This window comes from Lutzomyia longipalpis, chromosome 1 (genome assembly GCF_024334085.1).
Source record: "Lutzomyia longipalpis isolate SR_M1_2022 chromosome 1, ASM2433408v1".
Lineage (NCBI taxonomy): Eukaryota > Metazoa > Arthropoda > Insecta > Diptera > Psychodidae > Lutzomyia > Lutzomyia longipalpis.
Window position 1 is genome coordinate 5,738,512 of NC_074707.1, and position 26,821 is coordinate 5,765,332.

Genomic DNA, 26,821 nt, shown 5'->3' on the forward strand with positions numbered 1-26,821 from the left:
ATAAATTTTCTTCATTTTTTGATATGTTATAGCTGACCATATTATCTAGCTCCATGCCAAAAATGAAGAAAATCTATGGATCCGTTCTCGAGATTTAGCCCTCCAAATTTGGTATGTCATATCTCGAGTTCTACAAGTCCGATTTCGATCAACTCAAGCGCAAATGAAAGGTTTCGAGAAACCCTACAAATGTCTAGAACATTGCAACTTCGAGAAATGACCGCAAGAGGCGCTAAACTCGAAAACAAAGTTTTCGAAAATTTCGAACTCGAATTTTTCGAAAATGGCGACATAAATTTTTCTCATTTTTCGATATGTTATAGCTGACTTCAAGACCTTTCAAACAAAAAAAAATTATGAAAATCTATGGATCCGTTCTCGAGATATGGCCTTCCAAACATTTCTTAGGGTATGACTTTTCAACTTTTCCCGACTTTGCGCGTATTTAAATTAACCCTTGGAATGCGGAGCGGGGTCGTTGAACGACCCCAGCGCTATATTTCGTGTTATATCTCCATAAATATAAAAGATACCATTCCCATCTTTTGGAAATAAGTTCTTTGGTTATCTGAGGAGGTTGTGTAAAAATTTCAGCTCAATCCGACCACCACAAGAAAAGTTATTAAGGAAAATGTAGAAGAAGGGAATTCAAAAATTGGTGTAACGGTCATGCTGCGGAAAATTTTTTAGAGCATAAACAACATAAAACATAATTAGAAGCATGTAAATGTGCAAAACAATAAAGAATATTCGAGAAATATTGCCATTTATCACTTTGCGGGAAGTTAGGGGAATGTGGGGAAGAGTGAAAAAAAAATTGCAGTTTCTTAGCAAATTTCTCAAAAAGAAATTGTGAAAAATGATTGAAAAATGTTTTTCCCTAATATCTCCTTCTAAGTATTTTAGGGCGGCGAATTTGTGGTGCAGAGTGCAAGAGGACTATATAAGGAATCTATAGGCACTAACCCGACAACTCCAGGTTGTATAGTTTGGGAGAAAATTGGCCTTCTTTTTGGGGTCGTTCAACGACCCCACCTTCGCATTCTACGTAACTACCAAGGCCTCCGCATTCCAAAGGTTAATTTACGCTCTAATTTGCTCTCACAAAATTGGTACACTGAAAGAAACACAGCTCTCGTAAGCTTGGTCAGCTTACCAGTACATTTTGTTTCTGTTCAAGATTAAGTGTGTTCTTACTGTTTCTTCAAATGAGAAGTTAGCCCACATAAAAAAAAACATATAAACTCCTTTGTAAACAGCTTTCGAAGCCCTTTGAAATTCCGCCTTAAAAGCTCATAAAAAATTTGAGGAAAAGGTTTTCAAAGTTTGATAACATTTCAGGGTGAGCTTGACGATTGATACAGCAGCTTTCGTATCATTTCGTACTTATATTTTACCTAAAAAGATTTGGTTTCAGGTGGAACATTATTCAGACGATCCTTCTCGTCCTTTTGTCTTTTAAATTTTGATTTTAATTTTTTCTTAATTTCTTCTACACGCATTGAAGGGAGTTTTGAGGGTATTTTTTTTAATATTATTGTATCAAGATCTTTTTTTTCCTATTTTTTTTTTGTACAAAAGACGAAACTTATAGTACCTTCGCGTAAAATATCTTGCGTAGCGGCAATTTTTTGCCCTGTTGGGATTCTTTTTTGTTGTTGTTGTTGTCTTTATAATTTATTGAATAATCAATTCGTTTATGTATGTGGGTGTTTGGCGCTTGAAAATTGCTTTTCTTCTTGTCGCTTCCATATCCTTTCCATCACGGCTGTAGGAAGCCAAACAAGGTGGAAAACAAGTTTGTGAAATTTTCATACGTGAATTGTATATTCCTGACGTTCTTTCTCCTTCTTCTCGTGATACCTTCCATTGCCCAGACATGGAAGCATATGCAAATTTTAGCTTTTATCTACAAAACCGACAAAGTGATGATCTAATATGCTTGTTTTCATACATATCAAATATCAGAGATAATGGGAAATATTTATCGAATGAAAATACATTACAATATATACAATGGATTTACCTATATTAGGTAGGTGGGTATAGGTATATAGTATACAATTTAATCCTCTTACCTGGCCAACAGTGAGGTTAATTCTTCTCTTTCCACTTTTTGCATATCATTGTTCTCCATTACCCTTTGTACTTCTAAGTCTAAAGCTCGTTCTCTATCACATTCTGCCTCGCTGAATTCACGTGAATCCGTAAACCCACTTGGTGGGTGAAATTTAAGTCCATCCTCAAGTATAACCTCACTGTTGAAACTGCAAAGAGAAATATTTGTATTATTTCAATATAATTACCTACGTACCCCTCTCGAAAACCACCCTCTCAATAACGAGAATTCCATTCTAATTTGCGTATCCACTCTGACAAAACACAAAGTCATTACCCCGTAAACCATAAATGGAGTTTCAAATTGCACTGCAACTGATAGTTTTGAGATTAAAGGCATCACTATTCTCCACATAAATTAATTAAATGCAAATTGAATTTTCCCATCAATAATTTCATTTGCATCATCACATCTTGATTTGAAAGAGTTGAAGGAAAAAAAAAGTGGAAGAGTATTTTAATGATTATATCACTCCTATCACTCTCAAGTGAATGGAGACGCCTGGTGGAACTCGGGGTCTCCATAGAGATCTTTGGTTTATAATCTATCAGGCGTTTCCACTGAAACTAATTGGTAGTTTTTCTGTACAATTCATTGGATGTTTGATATCTTCTTCCACATATCACATCACAACATCACTTTTAGAGTTTTAAACTTTGTTGTGTAATAAAATTGTGGTTGTGGGTGTTATTTCTCAGGAAAAATCAAACCATGGCATTGATTGGCTTTTTTTTGAAATTTTTAATTAACTTCCCAATGATATTTATTCTTCGTCTATTGCAACACTGAAGCTTTAGCTTCTCCAAGAAATTATTTAAAAACAATAACCATTGAAAAGAAAAAAATCACAGAGAGAAAACTTCTTCCCCTTTCTCACGTAAAAAACAAAAGAAAACTTTAAAAGAATAAAAAAAAGTGGATGGCATATAGAAAATAAAAAAGTTCTAACACTCTTTAGGATTCAGGTACCTGAACTACCTGTTGTTACTTCCAGAGCGCAACATGTCCATCGAATGACTCTCGCGTGGTTTAATAGGGGCTTGCTGGCGGGATCTACTTCTCGCTTCCGGTTGTAGCACATGCCTCGGTGTGTTGCTCCTGCGCTCGGCCACGGGTGAGTTGTCATTATTTGATTCCGTACTTGAATCCGGTCGAAACATATCTATACAACACAACATATTTATGTAGGTATTGGCCAAAATGAGAATTATATGTGTGGTTTAAATGGGGGTTTCTGGGAATGGGGGAAAAATTGCATTTTCCGCTTGAATACTTTACCTCTTGACTTGACGGGTACACGATAGGTGGGTGCGTTGGAAAATTCATTGATGGGACTCACACTCGTGTCCGACTCACTTTCATCCCTATTCTCTTTTGAGCGGCTCTTACTTCTATTTATATGGCGACTATCGTGACTGCCACTTTCTCTACTTCCTTTCATTCTATGCGGTTGAATTTGACTGCTTCCTGCCACCACTGTCATACTTTTACTCAATGTTGATTCATCTGAATGTGGGCGGTTGGTGGTGGTTAGCGATGGTGCAGTAATGGATAAAATTATCATGTTTGCATCTCATACTTGAGCCACATATTCAATGTTGGAAAGTACTTTTTATCGCATATAATGGTCTTACCGTCTGTGTTGTAGTAGCGCTGTTTGTGCCAACTGGATTTCCCTTTAACGTGGCCAAAACCGGAAGATGGGAGCACAGGATATGCCGTGGCATTGAGATCACCATCCGGATGGCCAAACGTTTTGAATTGCATAGTGTAGTCTAAGGTGGATGAGGTGACACCACGTGTCGGTGTTTTAGCATTCATCACCTGACCAGAGGCATTTGTTCTGCCACCAGCAACACTGAATGTAGCATACGGTGAAATTTCATACATTTCTGTGGGGGGAAAATTCACCAGACCCGTGAAAGAAGAAAGAGGAAAAAAAAACACAATGCTTTTAGTACATTATATATACTGAAGATTGTACATAAAAGAAAAAAAGTAGGTGTAGGTACAAAAGCATAGATGGGAGGGAGGTGACGTATTGATAAATGAACTAAGGCGGTACGTGCACTTCTTTTATGTTGCTCAATAAAACTCAAGAGTGATTCATTTACCGGATTCATTTCCCTTGTCAACTGTCTTAACAGGTGATGCCGAATAAACTTGCTGGTTCCTCCTATTTTCGTGCTCTTCCTTTATATCATTCGGTATAGCACGAGATTCATAGCCACTCATTGATGGTCCACAGAATGCTCGACGATGCCGTAGAATTAGCATACTGTTTCATGCATGAATTCCACAACAGCAGGACCCGAAAAAAAATTATAGAATCATCCACCCAGGAAGTCGCATATTGCGCGTTAGCATATTCCCAGATGAGTGTGGTGGTGGGATGCAAAAAAAGGGGGTAGGGCGCATAATTAGTAAAATGAACACGCAGAAATGGTAATTGGTGCTTAATTAATAATTATTGTGTGCGACAGGAATAAAATGATAATCTACTCACGTCAACAGGAGTGCTATAATAATGACAATGACTACAACAATGAGTGGTAGAACATTTCGCTGCCCGGACACGGTGGCTATCTCATGGGATAAGTCATTTTCCGATGGGAATACCTCTGGTGGTGCCACGCGCTCACCGTCTAGAGTGGTTGTACCAAAATTGAATTGGGCCGTCGTTTTGCCTGCATCATTTGTTGCGGAGACACGTAATTGGTACCATGTTGCCGGTGCAAATTCACAAAATAGCAATTTTTCGCGATTCTCCTCGGAATTTGATATATCAGAACTGACAACTGTCCACCGTATTGTACCTGCAGATCACGCACGTGATAATATATTACATTCAAGATTATATGTTGCGAGAGAAAAGGGCGGGGGGTAGATAAGGCATTTCCCAGGATATATGGTTCACTGATGTTGTACAACAGAAACATTATAGAGAACATTGTATTTCTCATTTCACATTGAGATGGTCATGAACATTAATTTTTCAGGTTTTATGTATTTGGGAAATTTATTTGTTTAATGCTTCATGTAAGAGGCAATTAAGACGGAAAATTAGGTGAAAGAATGCTCTAGTTTTCCCGTCTTACTTTAAAGTTATAAAAAAAGTTATTAAAATGGTTTTCTTTGATAGTTTTGAAATATTAAAAATGTTATTAATTAAAAAAAACTAAAGGACATGAATGAAATATCAATGTGATTTATGGCTCTTAACATATTCTAGAATGTTAGACAGTTTCAAAGAAAGAAAAAGAATCAAAGGTAAAGTTCATGTTCAATGGAATGACTTTTCTCTGTTCAAAAGTTTAAAATAAACTTTTGAAAATCAAACATTTCCATTTATACTTGCAGCGGTGCACGATGAAAATGTCTCAAAGATTGCAAAATTAGATTAAAAACATTTGCAGCAATTTGAGATTTAAATCAATCATTGGGCCTAATTCAGCGACCAAGAAACCCTTGAAATCTTTGAATTTTGTACTGAAATTTCAAGATTTCAAGCGAATTTCAAGGGTTTCTTGGTCGCTGAATAAGGCCCATTATTTAGTTGTAATTAGAATTAAAAAGAAAAAAAAATAACCAGGCGCCTCCACTGCTATTTCTTCTTAACATCATCAAACTTGAAGTTAGATACTTCCAGGCGCCTCCATTAATTAAAGTATTCAATTCAATGTAATAAAAAAAAGAGAAAGATTCTTAGCTCTTACTCATTTTGCTGTTCTTATTCGTGTGTTGCTAAAACTACACAAACTACATAATTGATTAACCGAATATTATATATAACTACAACTTAGAATATAATACATTGGAATGAAAGTAGAGATTTTCGTCTTAATGCAAAACTTAATGGGAAGTTCAATCAGGAAAAAGCTTGCTTTTAGCTTTCTCCTAATTCGATTAAACATTAAATTTTCCCAAGTGTAATGCTCGACGTAATAATGCCATAAAAGGAAGAGACAGTAGCTGGATATGTATATGTATTGTACATATGTAAAAGTATATATGTATGTAATATAGGTAGGTCAGTAACATACCGAGTGGACGATGCTCAACGGAGAAATGATGGATTGGGCAACCCCCATTATTCCAGAGAGACAGAGTTATGCTGGCACAAGTGGCATTTGTTTGGATAAAATCCTTCTCTTCTGGTGCTGTGGATACTGTTAATAGATTATAATGGAAAACTCTTACACTGTGCCATCGCACACACTATGTATACACTTCCAAGCAATTTGCAGGGGGTATTGTTTGCCAATTATCCCTTACCTTTTCCCTTTGTCCCAACGATAATCTCATCGCTGCTATTCCCATCACCCACACGATTGAAGCCCATCATTTTCAAGATGTACTGATTGCCACACTTGAGTCCCGTGATGGTGGTACTCGTTTGCTCAGGTGTGAAATCAAGCTTGGTCCATCCGCTGTCGCCCGTCCTGTAGGACAGCACGTAGCCCTGAATTGGTGCACCACCATCATCTGGCGGCTCCCAAGTCACCCGAATACTATCCTCCGTGGAGAATTGGACAATTAAATGGGGTGCACTGGGGGTTTTCATTGCCACAATTGTGTAGACAATTTCATCGTGACCAAAGAGGTTCTTGGCTTGGCATGTATAATTTCCCGTGAGGCTCGTTGCGATGCTGTGAATTTTCAAATTTCCATCTGTGGTAACCTCGTAGAAATAGCTGAATGTCACGGGTCTGTCTCTGGTGAACCAGCGTGTGCGTGGCGTTGGATTACCAACCGCCAAGCATTCGAGAACCAAACTCGAACCCACAGCACGTCGAAGTGTTTGGGAAAATGAGGCAATTCTTGCTGGGGCTCTTGTATTTGTGGCCTGGGCAATTACGGCCGTTGGTTCACCTTCCCCACTTCCCGTTGTGGCGGATACCCAAAATTCATACATTTGATTCTCCTGCAAATTTCGTGCCTCGAAAGTCATTGGATTTCCATTTTCATCCACACGTACCAAATGATCTGCAACGAGAATCGGGGGATTGTGCAAATTCGGGTGGGTATATGCTACTGAGAGTGCTGCAGGAAAATTTTCATACAGATATATGGTAATAAATACAGAGAGATATGTACTTTTTGCTTGCCCCTTTCGTCCAGCTTCCCGGCAATAAACATTGTAATTTGTGATGATGCCATTTTTGTGTATTGGCGGAAGCCACGAAATCAAAATTGAATCCGCTGTCAGTGCGGCTGCTTTTACGTTAGCCGGTGGATCCGGAACTGTTAAATATTTGCAATATCAATTAATATATATATTCACCCACACATTCTCCTCCCCTCGTTATATTGTTTCTCTTCAATGTTGCACCCAATTTTGGTTATTGAGTTCAAACAAATAATAACAATATAGTATAAATACCAACAGAATACAATAAAGTTTTTTTTTTTTAATTTCCCACGATATGTATATAAATATCCCCAATATTTGGGGATGTTGTGGACGGGTTGCGTACACAAAGGTACATATAGGTATGGCATAACATTTAACCGCTACCAACAATAATAATTAAAATGTAATCTATTGTAAAATTTTATGCACAACAAGATGCAAAAGTAAAAATAGGTCAATTATTTGTTTAATCGACATAAATTGTATTTCATTGATTTATTTTGCTCATTTCCGCAATTTCCGATTGCCTTATAATAAAATTAGGTGAATGTGGACCATTTGCGAAAATATAATTTCAATAGATTATAATCAATTAGTTGGAATTTCACACGCATTGCATACATAGTATTTTGATGACCTTTCAAATAGAGTTCGTGGAGGTGAAACTGAATAAAAAAAAGCTCAAAAAGCTCATTTTTTCTCTCACAAAATGTTAAACTTCTTTTACCATTAAATTAGATTTTTTTTAGAAGCTTTAATCACAAAGATTTTTTTTTAAACTATGAATCTTCGCAAGGATAATGACGACCAACAGTATGCTTGTCCTGCCTGGTAATGCATGAGAGAATTTTCCGCCCCATAAGTGGCGGGTTAATGAAACAGCAATCCCAAAATGTAATGCAGGATTGAATAAACAAAAATTTAAATGTCCCTGCGTCGATGCATAAAAGTGGTGGAATAATTCACTGTGCCATTTCACTGGGAAATAATTTCGCAGAAATGGGATAAAATTGAAATTGCGTACCACTTAAAATATTATTGGCTTTGGGAAAATGCACATTGACCGTGTGAATATTCATTGGGTTGTGTGCAACATGAGGGGGAATATCTATGTAAAACTCATTGAACTTAATATACGATACCATCTTCCTCTGTGGAGCAATATTTGGCATCACTGGCCACACCATCACCCTTGGTATATGCTAGCACACGTATAGAATAGTTTGTGGCTTTGTAGAGAGCGTGCAAGTGGGTTTCCATGTTCGATGTCCTTTTCACTTCAGTCGTTGAAGACAATTCAACTGGAAAGATAAAAGGGAAGAAATCCGCACAAATATTGAAAGTTGGATATTATGGCATGGCAGAAGATATCTCTTTTTGCTTCTCCAAAGGGTGGAAACTGTTGAAAGTTCTTCATGCACTATAACATTTCACCGCCTTCACTGGATGACAAACCAATCCTTGTGTGGGCGGGTGTATAGCATGAGTATGTGGGTGGGATGGAAAAAATAAATATGGTGCGGTACACTTGAGGACTAACCTTGTTTCACTAATGGACGGTAGAGGATTTTATATCCTTGAATGATGCCACCATGAAAATGTGAAGGTGGTTCCTGCCATGTCACCCGAATACTCTGAGATCCGGCCGGAAAGCACGTTACATTCTGCGGTGGTGCTTCCGGAACTGTTTTTATATACATACATACACATTTTATTTTTCCATCCCCAAGCATATTTTTTGGCACGCAGTAAAAACCACAAGAGAGAGAAACAGAAGAAAAAAATTCCTCTTCATTATTAAACATCCCTTACTCCTTATTTTTTTGGGTGACGCGGCAAAACTATTACACTTACCTCCCTCGAGAGTTGTACCGATAACTGGCTGACTCCACGGTCCCGACGCGATGCCATTGTACGCTTGCACCCTTACCAAGTACCTCGTAAACATTCTCAGTCCGGATATGGTTGTTTTTGTGGTTGCCCAGCCCCGAACTTTGATGCTGTTATTTGTGGCGCCACTTGAACTCACGTAGTTAATAGTCTGTTTGTCTTCTGTATAGTTGACCATGTAGCCAAGGAGTTCCCCATTCCACGAATCCCTCGGCGGTACTTGCCAAGTTACTATCAACTCACCCATCCCACCCGTTTGAACTTGGATATTTTGCGGAGATTCAACGGGTGGCTCCTCCTGTGTCTTTATGATTAAGGCATCCGTGAATGAGCTGCTCTCAATTTCATTAATTGCCAGCATTCTAATTAGATATGCCGTAGCTGGGTACAATCCCGTCACAATTGCCTGCTCCCGTGGTTCACCGTCTATCGTTACGGACCCACTAACAGTTGGTAGGGACACGTTTACGGTTGTACCTAAAGTTTGGGGAAATTCATCAACATTTTCCCTCAATAAAGCTCATTAAATAAATTTTTCCTTCAAAACTCTGTAATCTTTATGTTAAATAAAATATTTTCATAAAGATCATCGAGCTTTCAACTATACATAAGAGTTTGAGTGAAAGAGCTTTCAAAGTCCGACAGTTTACCAATAATGGAATGAATAACTTGAAGGGTTTATTATGCATATTCATCCACTTTTACAGTTTTCATTCCACATAAAAGTTCTTCACAAATAATTCCATTTATCTTTCAAAAGAAAAATCAAAAGTTTCCAATAAGTGCAAATAGAGTTCAATTCAAAATCTACATAACTATAAACTTTGTTAAACTTTTCCGCATAAAAGCTCATTGTATAAATTTTGTGAGAAAATTTGAAAAGCAAATAAATTTAGCGAGTAAAATAATAGAATTTTCTCATTGAACTTCAAACTTTTGAAATGTTCTTTTTTTTTTCTTTTTAGAATCCCTTTTGAGAGAATAAAAAGTTGCAAATTTGTTTGAGTTTAGTTTTTAAAATAAAGCTTTTTCCGTTTAACAAATTATTTTTTTTATAAAAAAAGTATAAGGAAGTTGTTTTTGTCTTACCTGAATTCCATTCAGCTTCGGTTGTGTGTATAGTGGGTGGGAGATTATGGAGTGATTTTATGGGTTGGTACTGAACTAAGTAACTGAGAACGGGGCTATTCCCGTCGAAAGGTCTCCTCCATGATAGCTTCACTGTGCGACTTTTGACTTCAACTACCTCCAGATTTGCCGGAGCATCGGGACGCTCTGTGTGTGCGGAAAATTCGTTGTGCACAAAAAGAAAAAAAAAATCTTCTTATTGTATACGTACAATCCCTATGAATAATTCTCTTTTAGGGATGTTGGATTTGGTATAAATGTACCTTGAACAGCCAGAAAGATGGTATGTTCACTTCGGCCAAAGGGATTTTCCGCAATACATTTATACCGCCCTGAATCATGTCGGTCTGTGCGGCTTATTGAGAGTTGGGAGTTCACTCCATTTTCAGTCTTTATCTCCGCTATACTTAATCTATTTCGGGAGGGAAGTATAATAGAGATATATGTATGTGAGAAGTAGATTGTGTTTGTTCTAGAGAAGCTACATAGTCTCGAAGAGCTTTTTCTTTGCCAATGATTTATCCCTTAAATATTTCACCCAATTACCCCATCATCCATCACTCACCGATAATTATTGAGATCTATCCTAGCTGAATTGTGGGACCACGTAACAGTTACAGGCTCATCACCTATTGCTACGCAGCTCAATGTAACTGGATCGTTGCGTCGCGACGAGACATTTTTCATTGCATATTCAAATCTCACGGGTTCTGTGTGGAAATGGTGAAAAATAATTCATCATTTCTCACGAAAACATCATACACAACATTATGGAATGAGAGACAATACATTGAGCTTCTGGATTTAATTGGGAACATACATCGCGTAGATGTAGGTAGTTTTATATGTAGGATTTTGGGGGAGGGGAGGAACATTAAGGGTTTTGTTCTCATGTCGTAAAAAGAAGACACATATGTGGAAAGAAAATTCATCTTCTTACCATTAACATTGACGTGTATAACCTTCTTCAATCCAGAACCGATATCATTTTTTGCCAGACACATGTAATACCCTTCATCGTCTGAGGTGGCGAAATCCACAGAGAGTGTGTTATTTTTCAGGGGAATTAAATGGAAATCCTGTGACATTTTTCCTATTTATTTTATTCCACATACGACCACAGGTTTCGTGCCCGGGTGTTGTTATCAAAATCCAACACGACAGCCCGTCATTGTTGTTGGGTAAATATAAGGGTGGGAAAAAAAGGGAGAAAGAATGGGTCAGTTTTATGGAGAATATAGAAATCCACGTGGATATTATAAGCATAAAGTCTCTCCGTCAGTTAAGCCATCTGATTGAAAGTGATGATAATGGCAAGCAATTACAGGAGCTTTCCTTCCATTTTTTTTTGAATTAGGTATTTAACCGAAAAAAAAATGCTGAATTGCATAAAATTTTCTTTCTTCCAATCTCATTATAAGATGATGAAGAAGAAAAAATGAAAGAGTTGCAATCAATGCAAAAAAAAAATGCATGATGAAACGGAAATTATTATTGCACTCACCTTGTCCTTTGAACCAGGAAATAATTGGGTCTGGAAAGCCGCCAGCTTCGCAATGCAATGAAATTGGATTACCTAGCATCACAGCCATATCCTTAGGTTCCTGCCTCCAGTGTGGTGGCACTAATGGGTACAATTGAATAAATCTAATAATTTTCAGAGGAACTTCTTCTTTTTTTCTTCATGAATAATTCTCATATGAGGGGTTTACTCACCACGGACATTAAGTTCCGTCGTGTAATTCACTTTGGCCGCTGCATTTGTGGCAAAGCACGTGTAGCGTCCACTGTGACGATCTGTGAGATCTTTGAAAACGAGTATACTGAAGAAATCTTCCTTCTTTTCAGTCACCTGCAACCCAATTGGAACGGGTTGGCCGTCTTTATGCCAACTAAAAAATACTGGCATATCTCCAGATGAGACGATGCACGACAACTGTGCTCGTCCACCTTCCTGAAGGTTTTTCGGGAAGGCAAATGGTTCGATAACAGGTGGACTTTTGATGACAACTTGCAAATCCCGACGTGCCTCTTCCCCGGCACGACTTCGCACAATGCACGTGTACACCCCACCATCATGTGAGGAATCCACCTGATTTATCTTGAGAAAGCCACCCTCCTGCACACTTGCCACTGAATACCGTGAATCTATTTTGACATGGGGAGGATCCATTAGCAAAAATCCCCTGCCATTCATCTTCTCTTTTATGCCATCACATAATCTTCTTTTTTTTTGCAAAAGGATACTCACTTGGAATTATTTCCTGCCCTGACAGACGCCACCTGATTGATTCAATCGGATAGCCAGAGTAGGGACAGTGGATGATAACATCATTCCCAGCGAGTAATTGCTTAAGTCCAGTTGTCCGAATATATGGTGGACCTAAATCCGCATAAATGAAAGGGAAAAAAATGATTTAATTCCCAGGATTTCCGTTTATTTCCCTTCAGAGCTTTCGGGAGCTTTCAGAACATTTTTTCCCAATATGTACATAAATGGAAAATTCTCTAAAATTATTTAAACAATATTTGCATTCCTCAAGCAAGCAATGATGACCATGCTTATGTAAATATGAATAAAAATATCGTCTGAAGAATTGTTGACATATACCACTCAACATTTTCCGGGATCTATTTTTATATCAAAGCTCAATATTATGCAGTGATACTGTAATCATTGCCTTCTCACACAGAGCTCATACTCTAAATCCACTTGAGTTTGTGTAAATTGGGGCATTCAGAGTATTCATTACACCAAGAATTTCTACCATTGCTGCGAGCATCCCCCATCTCCGTGTCCCTTCCAAGCGAGGAAAAATATTTATAAAAAGAAGTCCAAGAGAAATGCAAATTTACATTTTTCTCCCATGAAGAAATGTATATAATTTCCACTGTTGTGATTTTTTTTCTTTTTAAAATTATGCTGATTGTGTTATGCAAATGTACGTAAATTATTCAAAGAAAAATATGTTTATGTTAAATTTTATTTGTGATCTCTCTGCAATACTTAAGTTCCTAATCGTTAATTTGAATATTTAAGATTGAAGGTTTAAAAAATTAAATTTATTTAAAAATTCTAGAGGGAAAAATGACTGAAATTCTGGCTTCCACTTTGTTTTCTTATTGAAAGAATAATATTAAGAATATGGAAATAAACTTTCAATAAAAGTATATTTGGAGAGCTTTCTTCTTAGGAAAATAGTGTTTATTCATTTTGTTGGAGCTTTTGGATTTTTTTTGAATTTTTCTCTATGTACAAAATCTTAAAATGTTATAAAAACACGAAAAGCTTATTATTCTTCTATAATATTTTTTTTAATAATAATATTCGATAAGCATACTAATAAGACAGCTGTGACTGCAAGGAAGTGAGACAGTGCAGATGAATAAATAAAATTTATTAAAATTCATTCATTTCTCTATAAATTCAGAGAATAAATGAAAGCTCGGCGAATCCATTTCAATATTATAGAAAATTAATGCAAGAATACTCAGATTTTAATTTTATGCATTATTTAATGATTGGACTTTATGTGCGGCAATTTCAATAGTTCTTTGTTCTTGCCAATCTTATATATTATGTAGTACCTATGTACAAGGAGAGTATGTGCGTGCATTTTATCTTGTCGATAACGATCAGCTATCAGTTTCACACAGAGTGAGAGAATTTACAATGTAAATATGCTTGAGCAATAAATGCTAAATCAATGTTGGGATGCTATGTTGTTGCAATAATCAAGCAACATTTCATGCGTTTTGGAGTATTCAAATAACATGATTGTCATGCAGTTGTGATTATATGATCCATCTATGATGAGGAATTTATAAAAGGGCATGTTGTGTGTTATGGATAAAATCGGACATTTGGTATGTGTTATGTATGTATAGAGTAGCACACATTGGTTTAACTATGTTGTATGTGGCAAATGTATAGCATACCATAAACATTTAATCGAGATGCATGTGAAACACTCCCAATGGAATTTGCGGCTATGCATTTGTAGAGTCCTCCATCGTCGGTCCGGACATGTGATATATTCAAATGACTTATTACATCGCCAGTTATATCAACAAACTGCCCGATGGCGTATCGATGCAATGATGACACATCCAATATTGGCTCAGAATCCAACAGCCAGGTGAACTATTTCCGCACATTCCGGGACAAACCATCGGGATGGTAAAGAGAAAGAGAGACAAGTACAAAATAAATTGAGGTGGTGGTATCCCCATGAGAGAGGTTTATAGTCAGTGATGGAGTAATAGGAACAACGAGGATGCTGTGCTATATAGCAAGAGGAGGGGTATGTAAATTTGAATTGAGCATTACATAATGTATACGATATTATACATATTTGGTATCGATTGAAACTAACAAAAGACACTATTAGCTGAATTGTATTGTTTAATGGAATTGAATGGCTAATGGGGCCTATTGGTACCTCTACTACATCCTGTTGGGATGCATACAACATGAGAAGCAAATATAAGCAGGGGGTATAAGATTGCTGAATGTCATTACCTGTGGCGGTGGGGATCCTGTGGCTGAGCACTTCAAAGAAATGTGCGGTCCCGGACGGACATTTTGCTCAATGAACGTATAAATTAACTCCGGAACGGTGTCTGTTGGGAAATTAATGAAACATTTACATTGCGTACAGAGTATAAACCAAATGACATTAATTTAGACAATTTACTGTCTTCCTGGTCTTCCTTATTAGTGGAAATTCAAAGAATTATTCTCAATTTTGAATGAATTCTATTTCTAAAATTTTGTTTATATTTTGTGATAAAATATCCTTCTAAATTCGTTGTTTCAGAATGAATTTTAAGAACTAAATACATTCAGACAGTAGGTATATAAATTCAGTATTAATGATCCCATGAATGTCCAATAAAACTAATAATTCTCTAAAATTTATGATTCAGAATATTCCACATTTCCAGAACATTAATTTAGATAGATTTAACATTAATTTATAATTGAACTACCTAAATGGAGATACATATTCTATGCTTAAGGCGATTTAATAAATCCCACGTCCACGTACTGAAGGATTAACAATTCAATCATATTCCATTTCAATTTGAATTTTTAATACATAATAATGCGAATGAATTCCAAATAATTTTCAATCTAACCAACAATGGAAGGTGAGTAAGAACTTATCAATCAGGATAAATGGGAAAAAAAGCAAGGATATAAGTAAAGTACTTTTGGCAGAAAATCGTTAAATCTCTTACAACCGTAAAGGTAATAAACGTGGTAAAATAAATCTCTCTAGACCTTTTTTATTAACGCACATACTATACCTATCGTGTATTTTTTTTTTAGAAAATATCTTTGAATCTTAAAAGCACCGTCAATGAATAAAAGAAAAGTGAAATTTATTTTGTATTTTGTTATACGATGTGCACACGGGAGTGGCTTAGATGGCTTGAATTATTGAGGTTGGTTAGAGAAGAAGGGTGTGAGAGAGAAGGATGGCGGAGGGTAAAGAGAAATTCAAATTTATTCAATTGAATTCGAAACTCCCAAACCGGAAGTGGAATACGAAATTTCATTAAATAGAGAGTTTGTGCAACGATATAGTGGTTTTGAATTTAATATACTTACCGCCCAACTTGAGTTCTGCTATCCCTTGGGCACTACTTTTTTTGTTGGACGCCATACATTGATAAATACCCTTGTCTTCGCGTCCCACTTGCAATACCATCAGGGATATGGGTGACAACAATTTTATCCTGTCAGTGAGTACGGGTGGATCCATTTACGGTGTTTGGTGGATGTATAAAAATATCATGTGATTAATTTTTTTTTCGGCAAGGGGACATTTGGTATTGTATTTTTATCATCATCATATACGAGAGAAGGTGATTAATTGCCCCATATAAAAGGGATGAGGGATGGCATTGATGGAGGGATGGATGATTGATAAAAGAGAGAATCATCTACCTGTGTGTCACACTCAACGGTACACTTACCTTCCTTGGGTGTCTTGCACAATTGGTTTCCCATCGTGGAACCACTCAATTTTATCAATTGGTAATCCCACGATGGAACAATTGAAAATTGCCGTACCCCCGGAATTGATGGTTTGGGCTTGGGGATGAATATGAATGGATAGATATGAATTCACGTATAAACGTATCTCCAGCTTTTGGTCCCCAAATTGATTAGACGCCTTGCAGATCTGGTGAAACAATGGCCAAACGTTATATATGGAGGGAAAAAATCAATAAAACCATTAAGGATTCATTTTGAAATAAAAATTTTCTCCATTGAATAGTTTCCTCACCCATCTCCCTGAATCACGTTCATCTGAGTTCTTGAGCAATAAAATCGATTGTGATGGTATGATTCGTTGGGATGTTGGCAGTGGATACAGGGCACCGGAATCAGTTACGCGAAACCATCTGGGAAAATGGATGCCAGCACACACAGAACGGGGGTGGAAAATAGAGAAAATAGTAGCAATTAACTTAAGTAGTTGATGAAAACACTAATTCAATCCACCCCCTCCCCCCCTTATGTGCCCCCTCTGGGCAACACCGCAATTTATATCAGTGTTTCATTTTCCGATGAAGCGAGGGAGGGGGGTGGATTGAGTAGCATTTTGGGAAAGCGGTTTTGTGAATACCTACGTGAAAATAGGAATGGGATTTCCGCGCACATTGCATGGCAGATGAATATCATTGCCTCGGTCAACGTGAATTTCCGTTATTGATTTTTGATTAGTTTGTGGCGCCATATTCGATGAAATTTCTGCAAATGTGTCAAAAAGAGAGGATTCCCAATGTTCCACTTGTTAGTCATTAAATTAATTATGTATTCTATAAATTGGCTTATTTCACAACAGTTAAAGTGAACGAGCATAGAGAATATTTTGCATATAAATGTGTACTAGTTGAGCTTAATTTGTAAATTTTCAACAACAAAAAAAGCTCTCAATTTCTAAAATTAAAATTCATTTCACGAGTTATGTAATGTAATTAATTACCTTTAATGGATAAAAATACTGGATCACTAAGCTTTCGTTCCCCTGTTAGTGAATTGACGGTTAAGCAGGAAAATTCCTTTAGGCCATCTTCTGATCTCACAGAACGTATGTGAAGATCACTGGATCCCAGAGTTACGGAATATCTTCCACCTGCCCAATAAAAATGAATAAATGGACATTCAATAATTTTTTTTCTATCTAAATATTTTATGGTTTTCTTCATTTCTCCTCTTAATGTTTTATTGCGAAAATTTTAGTTGATTGTGGGTGGGCAAATAAAGCTTTTACAAACTCCTATTGTTATGAAATAATATCATAAAAAATGTCTCTAAGACATAAAATGAATTTATCCTCCACTTCCGCACGGTTGCCAAGAAGTTTAAAGGAAACATTAATAAATCTAACTTCTTGTATCATCAACAATAATTTTTATTAAATGCAACTTAAAAAGTTCTAAAGAAGATAAATAATAAATACATTGTATGACTATTTCATCATATACGTATAAATTAGAAGCGAAGACAGTCGAAAGAGCTGTTTAAATTCAAAATAGCATTTTCAACATGCCATTATAATTTTTGATTTATACTCTTTAGTTTTGCACTTTCAGCTGCATTTCCATTTAGTTGGTGGGAATTCTTTGAAAATCGCATTTATGTGGAAATTTTCTTTATTGTTGGAAAATAAGCTTTCATTAAAATCACATCACAATAAAGTCAAAAAGAAAAGGAATTTAGTAGAAATGAATTTAGTAGGAGTTTTTCAGTGGGAATAACAACTTAAAGGATCATAATTCATAGTACTTATGAACGTACATATTTGAGTTATAAATATGGCATCTCATCTATTTAACAAACTATTCTGGCTTTGATAAAAAACCACATTATGTACCACCCTACTTTTATATGTGATGCTCATTAGATACTGTGGCACTCAAAGGAGTTTCAAATCCTTTTTCGGTATGCAAAGCTATGAAGCGAACAGAATGGGATTCGATATATATGGAGTATATACGGCATTTATGCATTTAAAAGCATATTGCTTATGTACATACATAATACATAACTCCCGGAACACATATACAGCTGAAGAATTGAGGATTCATTTAGAAATGAGTAATTCATACTGCAAATATTTGGATAGTTCTGGTGAAATAGAGTAAGGTAATTCTCTCACCAGTTTATATTTTGGAGTGAAAAGCAATTTTCCTTCATACCCCTTTCCCCAATCCCTCTCATCCTATGAATTTCTGTGGAAAATTTTTGTCTTTCTCTCTGTGAAATATTATTTCGAATGTGATACCATATTTATGCTCTCTTCAGATTGATTCAATATCTCCAAATGTGAGGAGAAAAATATTTATAGTTTTGAAATCTTTCATAACTTCCATCATAATGTACATACATGTATGAATAATGTATTTGCAAATATAGAGGATTTAATGACAAAATTACTCACAAAAGCTCAATGGTAAGTAGTATGTATAAGAGATCGAATTTATTGATTGATTTAAATTCAAATTGAAATTCTGTGCGCATCTCTATAAAAGGGAAATACAGGAGAACAAATCTTCCTAGTGAGGAGGTATAGCAAGCAGCCTTTCCTCTCTTCTCTTATGTGTGCAATGCCGAGGAATATGCATTCCCATATTATATATAAATTGCGACAGTACATTTTGAATGGGGATATGCCACACAACACAATCAACAGAATCACATCCTCTGCAAAAGGGAGTATACTACAATATGATATATGTCTGTGTTTGATATACATATAGAGAGGATTCCTATTGAATATATCTCTTGCAATATCCTTTGGCGAATTGCATCAAAGCTTATTGAGCCGTGAAGACAAATTAAGATACGACATAAAGGCACAGGAGCAATCATGGGAAAAGGATGAGTTGTGCAATAATTCAAATACATATCTCCTATTCACTATATAGCTTCATTCATTCACATTCCATCACACCGTATAGGTATGTTTTCAGTTTATTCCTATCACTGATATACGTGCTCAAATTCAACGTATACAACCATTTTGTATTCTAACTTCACCGCTTTGCTATTCTTTTAATCAACCATCTACACCAGCTAAATTCGAATAATTGGGTTTAAGAGTTTGCATAGTTTGGCAGTGGTTTATTTGGAATTTATGCTATATTGGTTGTTGTTTTGAAACGTGTTGGAAAAGAATTTTACAGTAGAACCTCGTATTAAAGTCTCAATTTGTTTGGAAATTTTCTTTCAGTCTTTAAGGATTTTCTTTCAATTAGTTTAGAAATTGTTTCGTTATTTTCAATGCAGATTTTGTCTCTACTACGAGGCTTAACAGCATTTCAATGAAGAGAAACGTGAAAGAACTCTATAACACTATTTATTGCACTTGAGAACAGCTAAAATGTATTGTCTTAATAAGATAATGAAATGATCTTCTGGGGGTAATTTTTTAAAATTAAAATTCCCTCCATTCATTGAAGAGACTTCGAAAGTTTCCTCCATTCCTCGAGTGTTTGAGGAAAATTGATATTTATGGTGCTATGTTATTAGTCGTTAGCAATTTATTTTCTCTAAAAGAAACTACCTACACACTCTCTCTCTCTCTTAAGGGAAAACTTGTATCGGGTAGTATCAAATATTGATTACTACATGAGACTGAAAGATTACTTCTTCACCAAGATTCTTAGCGTGTAATCGCGTATCCGTATAATATGGGGGAGGATAGATAAAACTAAATTCACAACACTCACCGATGTCAGATACTTCGGGTAGTAAGACTTCATCTCCTCGATACCATGAAGTCACTGATACATAATCACGAACATGTTCTGGTATATGGCAGTGGAGGAATGCGGTATTTCCAAGAATCACATCCTTCCCATCGACACGGATATCGTATGGCTGCCTTGTAACTAGAAAAGGGAAGCGTATTATCAAGTTTTGACGGGATTGCATTATTCACACTGCTGGAACTTTAGGAAAGTGCAAGGATTCAATGCAAAAAGTTAATACATTTTTTTAGGGGGGGAGGGACGATGCTGTGTGTAGTTTATGCAATGCATACCTGCGTGAACGTGAACCGATCTACTGAGAATAGTTCCAGCCTTATTCTTGGCACGACATCGGTAAATCTCATCGTGGACATCTGCTCGGTGGTATTGGCCAAGGAAGGGTGGAAAGTACAGTGTTCCGTTTCCTGGTGTCTGTCTGTGAAGAGCAAGAAAGGAGTTAGTCGAGTATCACACATATGTATACATATATAGCACATGCCATTTCTTCGGCTAAAATTGCTTTAGGCTAAATCAGAATGAATCGGTGCCTTTTTATGTACACAAACGTTTCTTCTTATATAGAGTTCAGAGAATATACTTAATATTGCCCCCCAAATGCTATGCCATGGAGTATCTCAGATGGAAGGAGGGTGGATTATAAAGACTGTGAGAGTTTCAAGATTTATATTGCGCCTTGTGTGTATCTTGTACACACCGACACATGCTACCGATCCTCTTCAATTCACCCCCCAAACATTGCCAGATAAAATGTGTGATGAATTTACGATAGTTGCCTTCACATGCTGTTGGGGAAATAAATTCATTGGAGTCCCCTCAACCCTAAAACTTCTAATTAATTGAACTATTAAGGTGTATGTGGAAACATGACGTTCTTTTTCCATTTTATCTTATAAAATATTATTACTTTTCTTTTAATTTGTCAAAAAAGTCAACTGAAATGACTCACAAATTATCTCGTTTAATTAAAAACTAACATAGCTCTATTAAACCAAATATTCTGACATTTTGTGGAGTTAAAAAAAAGCACCAACAGTTAGTAAAATGTACTGGTAAGCTGACCAAGCTTACGAGAGCTGTGTTTCTTTCAGTGTACCAATTTTGTGAGAGCAAACTAGAACGCGAATTAGTTTAAATACGCGCAAAGTCGGGAAAAGTTGAAAAGTCATACCCTAAGAAATCTTTAGAAGGCCATATCTCGAGAACGGATCCATAGATTTTCATAAATTTTTTTTTGTTTGAAAGGTCTTGAAGTCAGCTATAACATATCGAAAAATGAGAAAAATTTATGTCGCCATTTTCGAAAAATTCGAGTTCGAAATTTTCGAAAACTTTGTTTTTGACTTTAGCGCCTCTTACGGTCATTTCTCGAAGTTGCAATGTTCTAGACATTTGTAGGGTTTCACGAAACCTTTCATTTGCGCTTGAGTTGATCAAGATCGGACCTGTAGAACCCGAGATATGACATGCCAACTTTGGAAGGCTATATCTCGAGAACGGCGACATAGATTTTCTTCATTTTTGGCATGGAGCTAGATAATATAGTCAGCTATAACATATCAAAAAATGAAGAAAATCGATAATGGCGTTTTCGAGATATTCATCGAAAACTCATCGAAAATTTTGTTTTTGATTTTTGGCCCCCTAGCGGTCACTTTTGAAACTTCGGATGTTCTAGAGAGTTGTAGGGTTTGTTGAGATCTTTCATTTGACCCCGGGTTGATCAAAATCGGTCAAGCCGTTTTCGAGTTATGGTCGATTTTCGATGAAAAATTGTGGCGGCCATATTGACTAAACGGCTTGACCGATTTTCGAAAATGAGGCATCGTTGGAAAGCTCTTGATGGCCCCTACAACATATCAAAATTTCAGATTTTTAGCTATTACAGAAGCTGAGATATAGCGAAAACAAAATTTTGAGGTTATCCAAAATGGCGGACGCGGGGGTGGGGGGTAAAATTTGACATCATAATCGGACGTCTTCCAGTCGACTTTTAAACTTTGCCGTTTACCGCAAGTCTCTATCTATTACCGTTCTCTTGCAATTTAGGGTTGAACCACGGCGGACGGACGGCCGGACGGACGGCCGGACGGACGGCCGGACGGCCGGAAAAAAATTTTTTTGGCGCATACGTTTTTTGGAATGTGGGGACCCTAATTCGTGCTCATCCCAAGTTTGAGCCCGATCTGACGACTTTCGATTTTGCTCGGTACACAAAAGCTGTGTCTGAAAGAAACACAGCTAAAACATGGATTCGTGATGAAATATTGCTGAGTGCTCTGGGGATAGTCTTGCGCCATCACCATTGCATTTTAGACTTTTCCCCAGACACCCTTCTCCATTCACTGCAAGTAGTATAAAACATATACTCTCTGCATATTCTTTTTAACAACTTTTTTTTCTCTCTCTCAAACCCCCATTCCACCCCTTGCCCATTTCACCACATCACAATCCCGCATCCCATTTCGTCTCTCGTCGTGCATAACATATTTCCCATATTTTCTTCTTCATATCCCCCAACATAATATCTTGAGATTTGTATTTTCTATTTTGTGCAGATTTCCCGGAGCTCGTTTTTTTTCTCTTTCTCTTCTACGAAGAGATATTCCATTTCATTTTTCAAATGAATTTTTCTGCATCATACACTACATACATTGCATACATGAAGAAGTCACATAATGTCGAAAAATGTAATATAAATACATTCAAGTTGCAAAAAGTACATCATTAAAATGAAATATGTACTATTTTCATACAAAAAAAAAAGCTCTCACATGCTCTTTTCACTCGGCACCCTAAGTAGGTATTCATCGAATACACAAAAGTCTCTATATTTGATTGATTTTCTATTGTTAACTTTAATGGGAATGCCATATAATACATACATATGGGGAGGGGGTGGTAGAAGAAATTATTGTTCTCCTTTATTGTTCACTCTATTCATCCAGAACTTTTTGGAAGTTTTCTCTCAATGAAGTTTCATCATTTTGGACATTCTCGATATCAAATAGTGAGTCTCAATATGAGTATTACTTCAATTAGAGAAATTACGTTGTATACTTCAAAGTGAACTGTTGAAAATTAATTTCTATACATTTCTAATTCATTTGGAATTATATATTTACCACAGAAAGTTTTGTTGATGAGAACATTTCATTTGTTGAACTTTTGAATTATTTTATGTTGCATTAAGTTGTGTTGAAAGACCACGAATGGTATGTTGTTGCATCTACGGAAGTTCAAAACTTTGTGGGGAGTAATTGAATAAATTGATAATTAACCAGGATTTCTTATTCATCAACTTCATCGACCATAGGATTGGGAATTTAGAAGCAAAGTTGAGAGGAAAATGAATTTATTTATAAATTTGAGAAGATAAAATTTAAAAGATACAAAATGATGAAATCATGAGCAAAGAAAAAAAGCGAATTTTCTTCTCTTCCTGTACTCTCTTTACCTGCTGATTTTTTTAATCTGAAACTTTTCCAGGTTAATCTCATTAATCTGCAATTACCTCGATAGTTACAATGATGGAGATCATTAAATTTCACATAATTCTCAAAGAGTTTACCTACGTAATTTCTCAATAAGATTAATGAAGTCAAACATTTACGCTTGCTTTTAATAGAGAAACTTACAAAAAGTTCTTGATTCATGGGGGAGTTGCTTATACAATTTTCTTTACTCTTTTCAACATTATGTAGTTTGGGAGAGGGATAAAATCTTCTTTTAATGATATAGGTTCTGTGTGGGAGAAATATTTTGTAGAGTGTAAATTTTGTATGTGACAATGCGACAGGCATGCATGCGATTGCATTTATGAAGGGAAATATCCTGTACGTACATACATAAATGTATGCAAAGTCTGCATAATGTTAGTACGACGGTATATGGGTATAAATGTACATAAATGTTTGTCAGGTGGTGATTAATAACACCCACAAACGCGGATACTCATAGTTGCTGAGAACGTATAAAATCGTTATGTGGATGCTTTTGCCACATGGATATCTGCAGGAAGGAATCGCTTGCATAGGTATGTAGTGCGTATTATGCAAATTTAAATTGATATGTCGCAACATTATTTTCCATTTATATGCACTCTCTCTCCCCTCTCACTCCGTACTCTCCGGGAAGTTGAATGAGAATGGAAAATCGGGAAAATCTATCGCATCACAACGGGATTGTATGTATAGGGGAAGAGGGGGACCCAAAAGAGGCTTTGGGGAAAGCAAAAGACGATGCCTTGAGAGGAACTCTCGGGAAATGATTATTGATTCATTGCACTTACCTTAATCCGGGTACCGCATTCACTACCGATCCATCTTTATGGAGCCATGTAACAATTGCAGGAGGATTTCCGTGTGCTGAACACGAAATCTGAGACCCAGTATCATTGCTGAACGTAAGCCTCGATGATGGCTCTTGCAGGAATGATGGGGCTTGCATCGTACTACCATCCCCCATTATTATACTCTCAACATCACGGAGGAAATCTGAAAATTACACAGAAAGAATATTTCATTGTCATCCATAAACCCCCTTTTTTTAAAACATTTTGCTACATACAGGTTGATACATAAACTTAGGGGTTAAAATATAATATTCTCCTGTGAATATATGCACATACAAAGGGTTTTTGTACATAGTACAAGTTTAAAACCAAACATGTGGGTATTTTCACCGTATCACCCAACATTTGATTGTAGAAAATTGCAAAATGTGACATTTTAGTTATTGATGGACACATCGGGTTGGTTCAATTTAAAACAAACCCCCACATAGTATTTGGGGTGATTTTATGTTGTACCTACCACATATATCAAAAAGTTTCAGGATCGATGCGAAAGGATATCTATTTTTATCACAATTTGTGTGTGGGTTAAAAAAAAGATACTTTTTTTATTCGTTGAATTGTGTATACAGAATTGCATCACATATTGATTTTACTTGAGTGGATTGATTGATTAACTTTTGATTATTTGCACGTTATAAAACACATCTCATTTTGATATTAAATTAACATAAATCACCGTGCAATTGATGTGAATATGTATGCATGTGTGTCTGTGATGTGTATAATGTCAAAAACAGGATAGTCATCTAATTGATATTAATGTTTAATCCATTATCTCTATGTGCCGAATCCTTTTCCTCCTTTCAATGGATTTCCAGCCCTATAACAGTCTGCAGCAGCCACCAACCTACCACCCTACCCCCCTCTCATACTATTAATATATTGATTTAGTCCTGGAGCCATTCTATTCATCATCCGGGTAAACTCATACAGGCGCTTTACCGTGTTGGCCATAAAACCTGGGTGAATCTAATCTGAAGAAGCGGAAAATGTTGCCACATCGCATACATTGGAGAACATAAAGCGTCAAGAACGGCCTCATAAAAGGATGGATTCATGAAGGATCGAAAATTTTCCCTCTAAACGTATGAAAGGTTTCCCATTTATCCAATGTTATGTATCTCTTTTTGCGTTCACCACCTTCGCCCTCCCCCAACATGAGAGTCACACGCTTGTCTTGAATGAGTTTTCACGGAGGCTTTGAATAAAAAAAAAAGGTTCAGTTCTTCAATACCTTATTGCCGTCGTCCTTTTAAACATTCTAATACTCACTCTACTCATTCCATCTCAATGCAGCGACCCTTCTTATATCCTTGTAAAGTCATTGAAAGTGATTCATATTGGGAATTCATTCGAGGGAAATTGGCTTGAAAATTTTCTTTTCTTCTTTTCTTTTTTGCTGAAATTGATAGGTTGTTGGATGGAAATGATTATAAAAATTTCTATTTCCTCTTTTATTTTTTAAGGTTTTAGAACTATCATCGTTTGAATAAGAAAAAAAACTATTTCTATATTTTCATTAAGTCTTTAACTATGTCCTAGAATAATAAAAAGATTTTTTTACAACTGAAGGGCTCACCCCATGTAATGTGCATAAAAACTATTTTTATGCACATTATTTAGAACAATTCAGAATTGATTTTTCTAGGCAATTTTGAAATGATTTCTTGTACAAAAAATCCTGAACATATCTGGGTTAAAATGTAAAGTATAATTTCCACCATATATTTTTAATTAAAATAATCAAAATTTAATTTAAAAATAACCATAAATAAAAACAATAGCAAAGAGATAATAATGTTCAAAAGTATTTAAATTTATTTAGGCCATCTGTTCAATTTCCAATAAACTCTTTCATTCATTAATTCATCCATTCATTAATTAAATAAATAATTTTATATCAATAATTAATCAATGCTGTGATTAAATTTTGGTTAATCAACCTTCTATGCTCTCTAATCTTATTATGTGGAAATATTGCGTGTGCATTATGTAATAAAAGCCCCAAATCACAAAACGCTATGAAAATTCTCTTTGGCTGGTTAAATGAGTATTATATTATTTATGAATAAATGAAAAGTACTGGACAGCTTAACACTGAAAAATATTGTACAAGAGGACAGCAATAATATAAATTGAAAAAAAAATGTGTGTGGTATGATAAATTATAAATTTAGTGGATGAAAAGCTCTATCAATACATTTTATTGCTGTAGATTTGACATCGCTTTCGTGATTTTGAATACATTCACCGTGTTTTACCTACATAAACGATAAATATGTTATGCAAACGCACATTCGAGAGAGCATAGAGTGCATGCGGGAAATAAAAGGGAAAATTGTACGGGTGGCTGTAAAAATCACAAAAATTGCCGCATATTACATTTTTATTTAATTTGAATAAA

General features: G+C 36.0%; 1 protein-coding gene across 1 annotated transcript in view; it reads right to left on the reverse strand.

The window, feature by feature from the left end:
• Positions 1 to 61: 61 nt before the first annotated feature.
• Positions 62 to 26,821, reverse strand: part of LOC129786641 (cell adhesion molecule Dscam2) — a 41,525-nt gene continuing 14,765 nt past the window's right edge. The window contains exons 4-33 of the mRNA XM_055821767.1: positions 24,352 to 24,556; positions 20,336 to 20,478; positions 20,022 to 20,183; positions 17,273 to 17,422; positions 16,917 to 17,037; positions 16,571 to 16,688; positions 16,257 to 16,465; positions 15,889 to 16,016; positions 14,794 to 14,894; positions 14,211 to 14,415; positions 12,523 to 12,654; positions 11,988 to 12,419; positions 11,776 to 11,895; positions 11,212 to 11,364; positions 10,837 to 10,981; positions 10,535 to 10,683; positions 10,233 to 10,418; positions 9,108 to 9,620; positions 8,794 to 8,937; positions 8,396 to 8,554; positions 7,217 to 7,363; positions 6,395 to 7,105; positions 6,163 to 6,288; positions 4,626 to 4,935; positions 4,234 to 4,397; positions 3,754 to 4,011; positions 3,398 to 3,625; positions 3,098 to 3,281; positions 2,079 to 2,267; positions 62 to 1,863 (exon numbers count right to left, since the gene is read on the reverse strand). Coding sequence (XP_055677742.1) covers positions 1,812 to 1,863; positions 2,079 to 2,267; positions 3,098 to 3,281; positions 3,398 to 3,625; positions 3,754 to 4,011; positions 4,234 to 4,397; positions 4,626 to 4,935; positions 6,163 to 6,288; positions 6,395 to 7,105; positions 7,217 to 7,363; positions 8,396 to 8,554; positions 8,794 to 8,937; positions 9,108 to 9,620; positions 10,233 to 10,418; positions 10,535 to 10,683; positions 10,837 to 10,981; positions 11,212 to 11,364; positions 11,776 to 11,895; positions 11,988 to 12,419; positions 12,523 to 12,654; positions 14,211 to 14,415; positions 14,794 to 14,894; positions 15,889 to 16,016; positions 16,257 to 16,465; positions 16,571 to 16,688; positions 16,917 to 17,037; positions 17,273 to 17,422; positions 20,022 to 20,183; positions 20,336 to 20,478; positions 24,352 to 24,556 — 6,044 coding nt within the window. The 3' untranslated portion in view covers positions 62 to 1,811. The remainder of the gene's footprint in view (positions 1,864 to 2,078; positions 2,268 to 3,097; positions 3,282 to 3,397; positions 3,626 to 3,753; positions 4,012 to 4,233; positions 4,398 to 4,625; positions 4,936 to 6,162; positions 6,289 to 6,394; positions 7,106 to 7,216; positions 7,364 to 8,395; positions 8,555 to 8,793; positions 8,938 to 9,107; positions 9,621 to 10,232; positions 10,419 to 10,534; positions 10,684 to 10,836; positions 10,982 to 11,211; positions 11,365 to 11,775; positions 11,896 to 11,987; positions 12,420 to 12,522; positions 12,655 to 14,210; positions 14,416 to 14,793; positions 14,895 to 15,888; positions 16,017 to 16,256; positions 16,466 to 16,570; positions 16,689 to 16,916; positions 17,038 to 17,272; positions 17,423 to 20,021; positions 20,184 to 20,335; positions 20,479 to 24,351; positions 24,557 to 26,821) is intronic.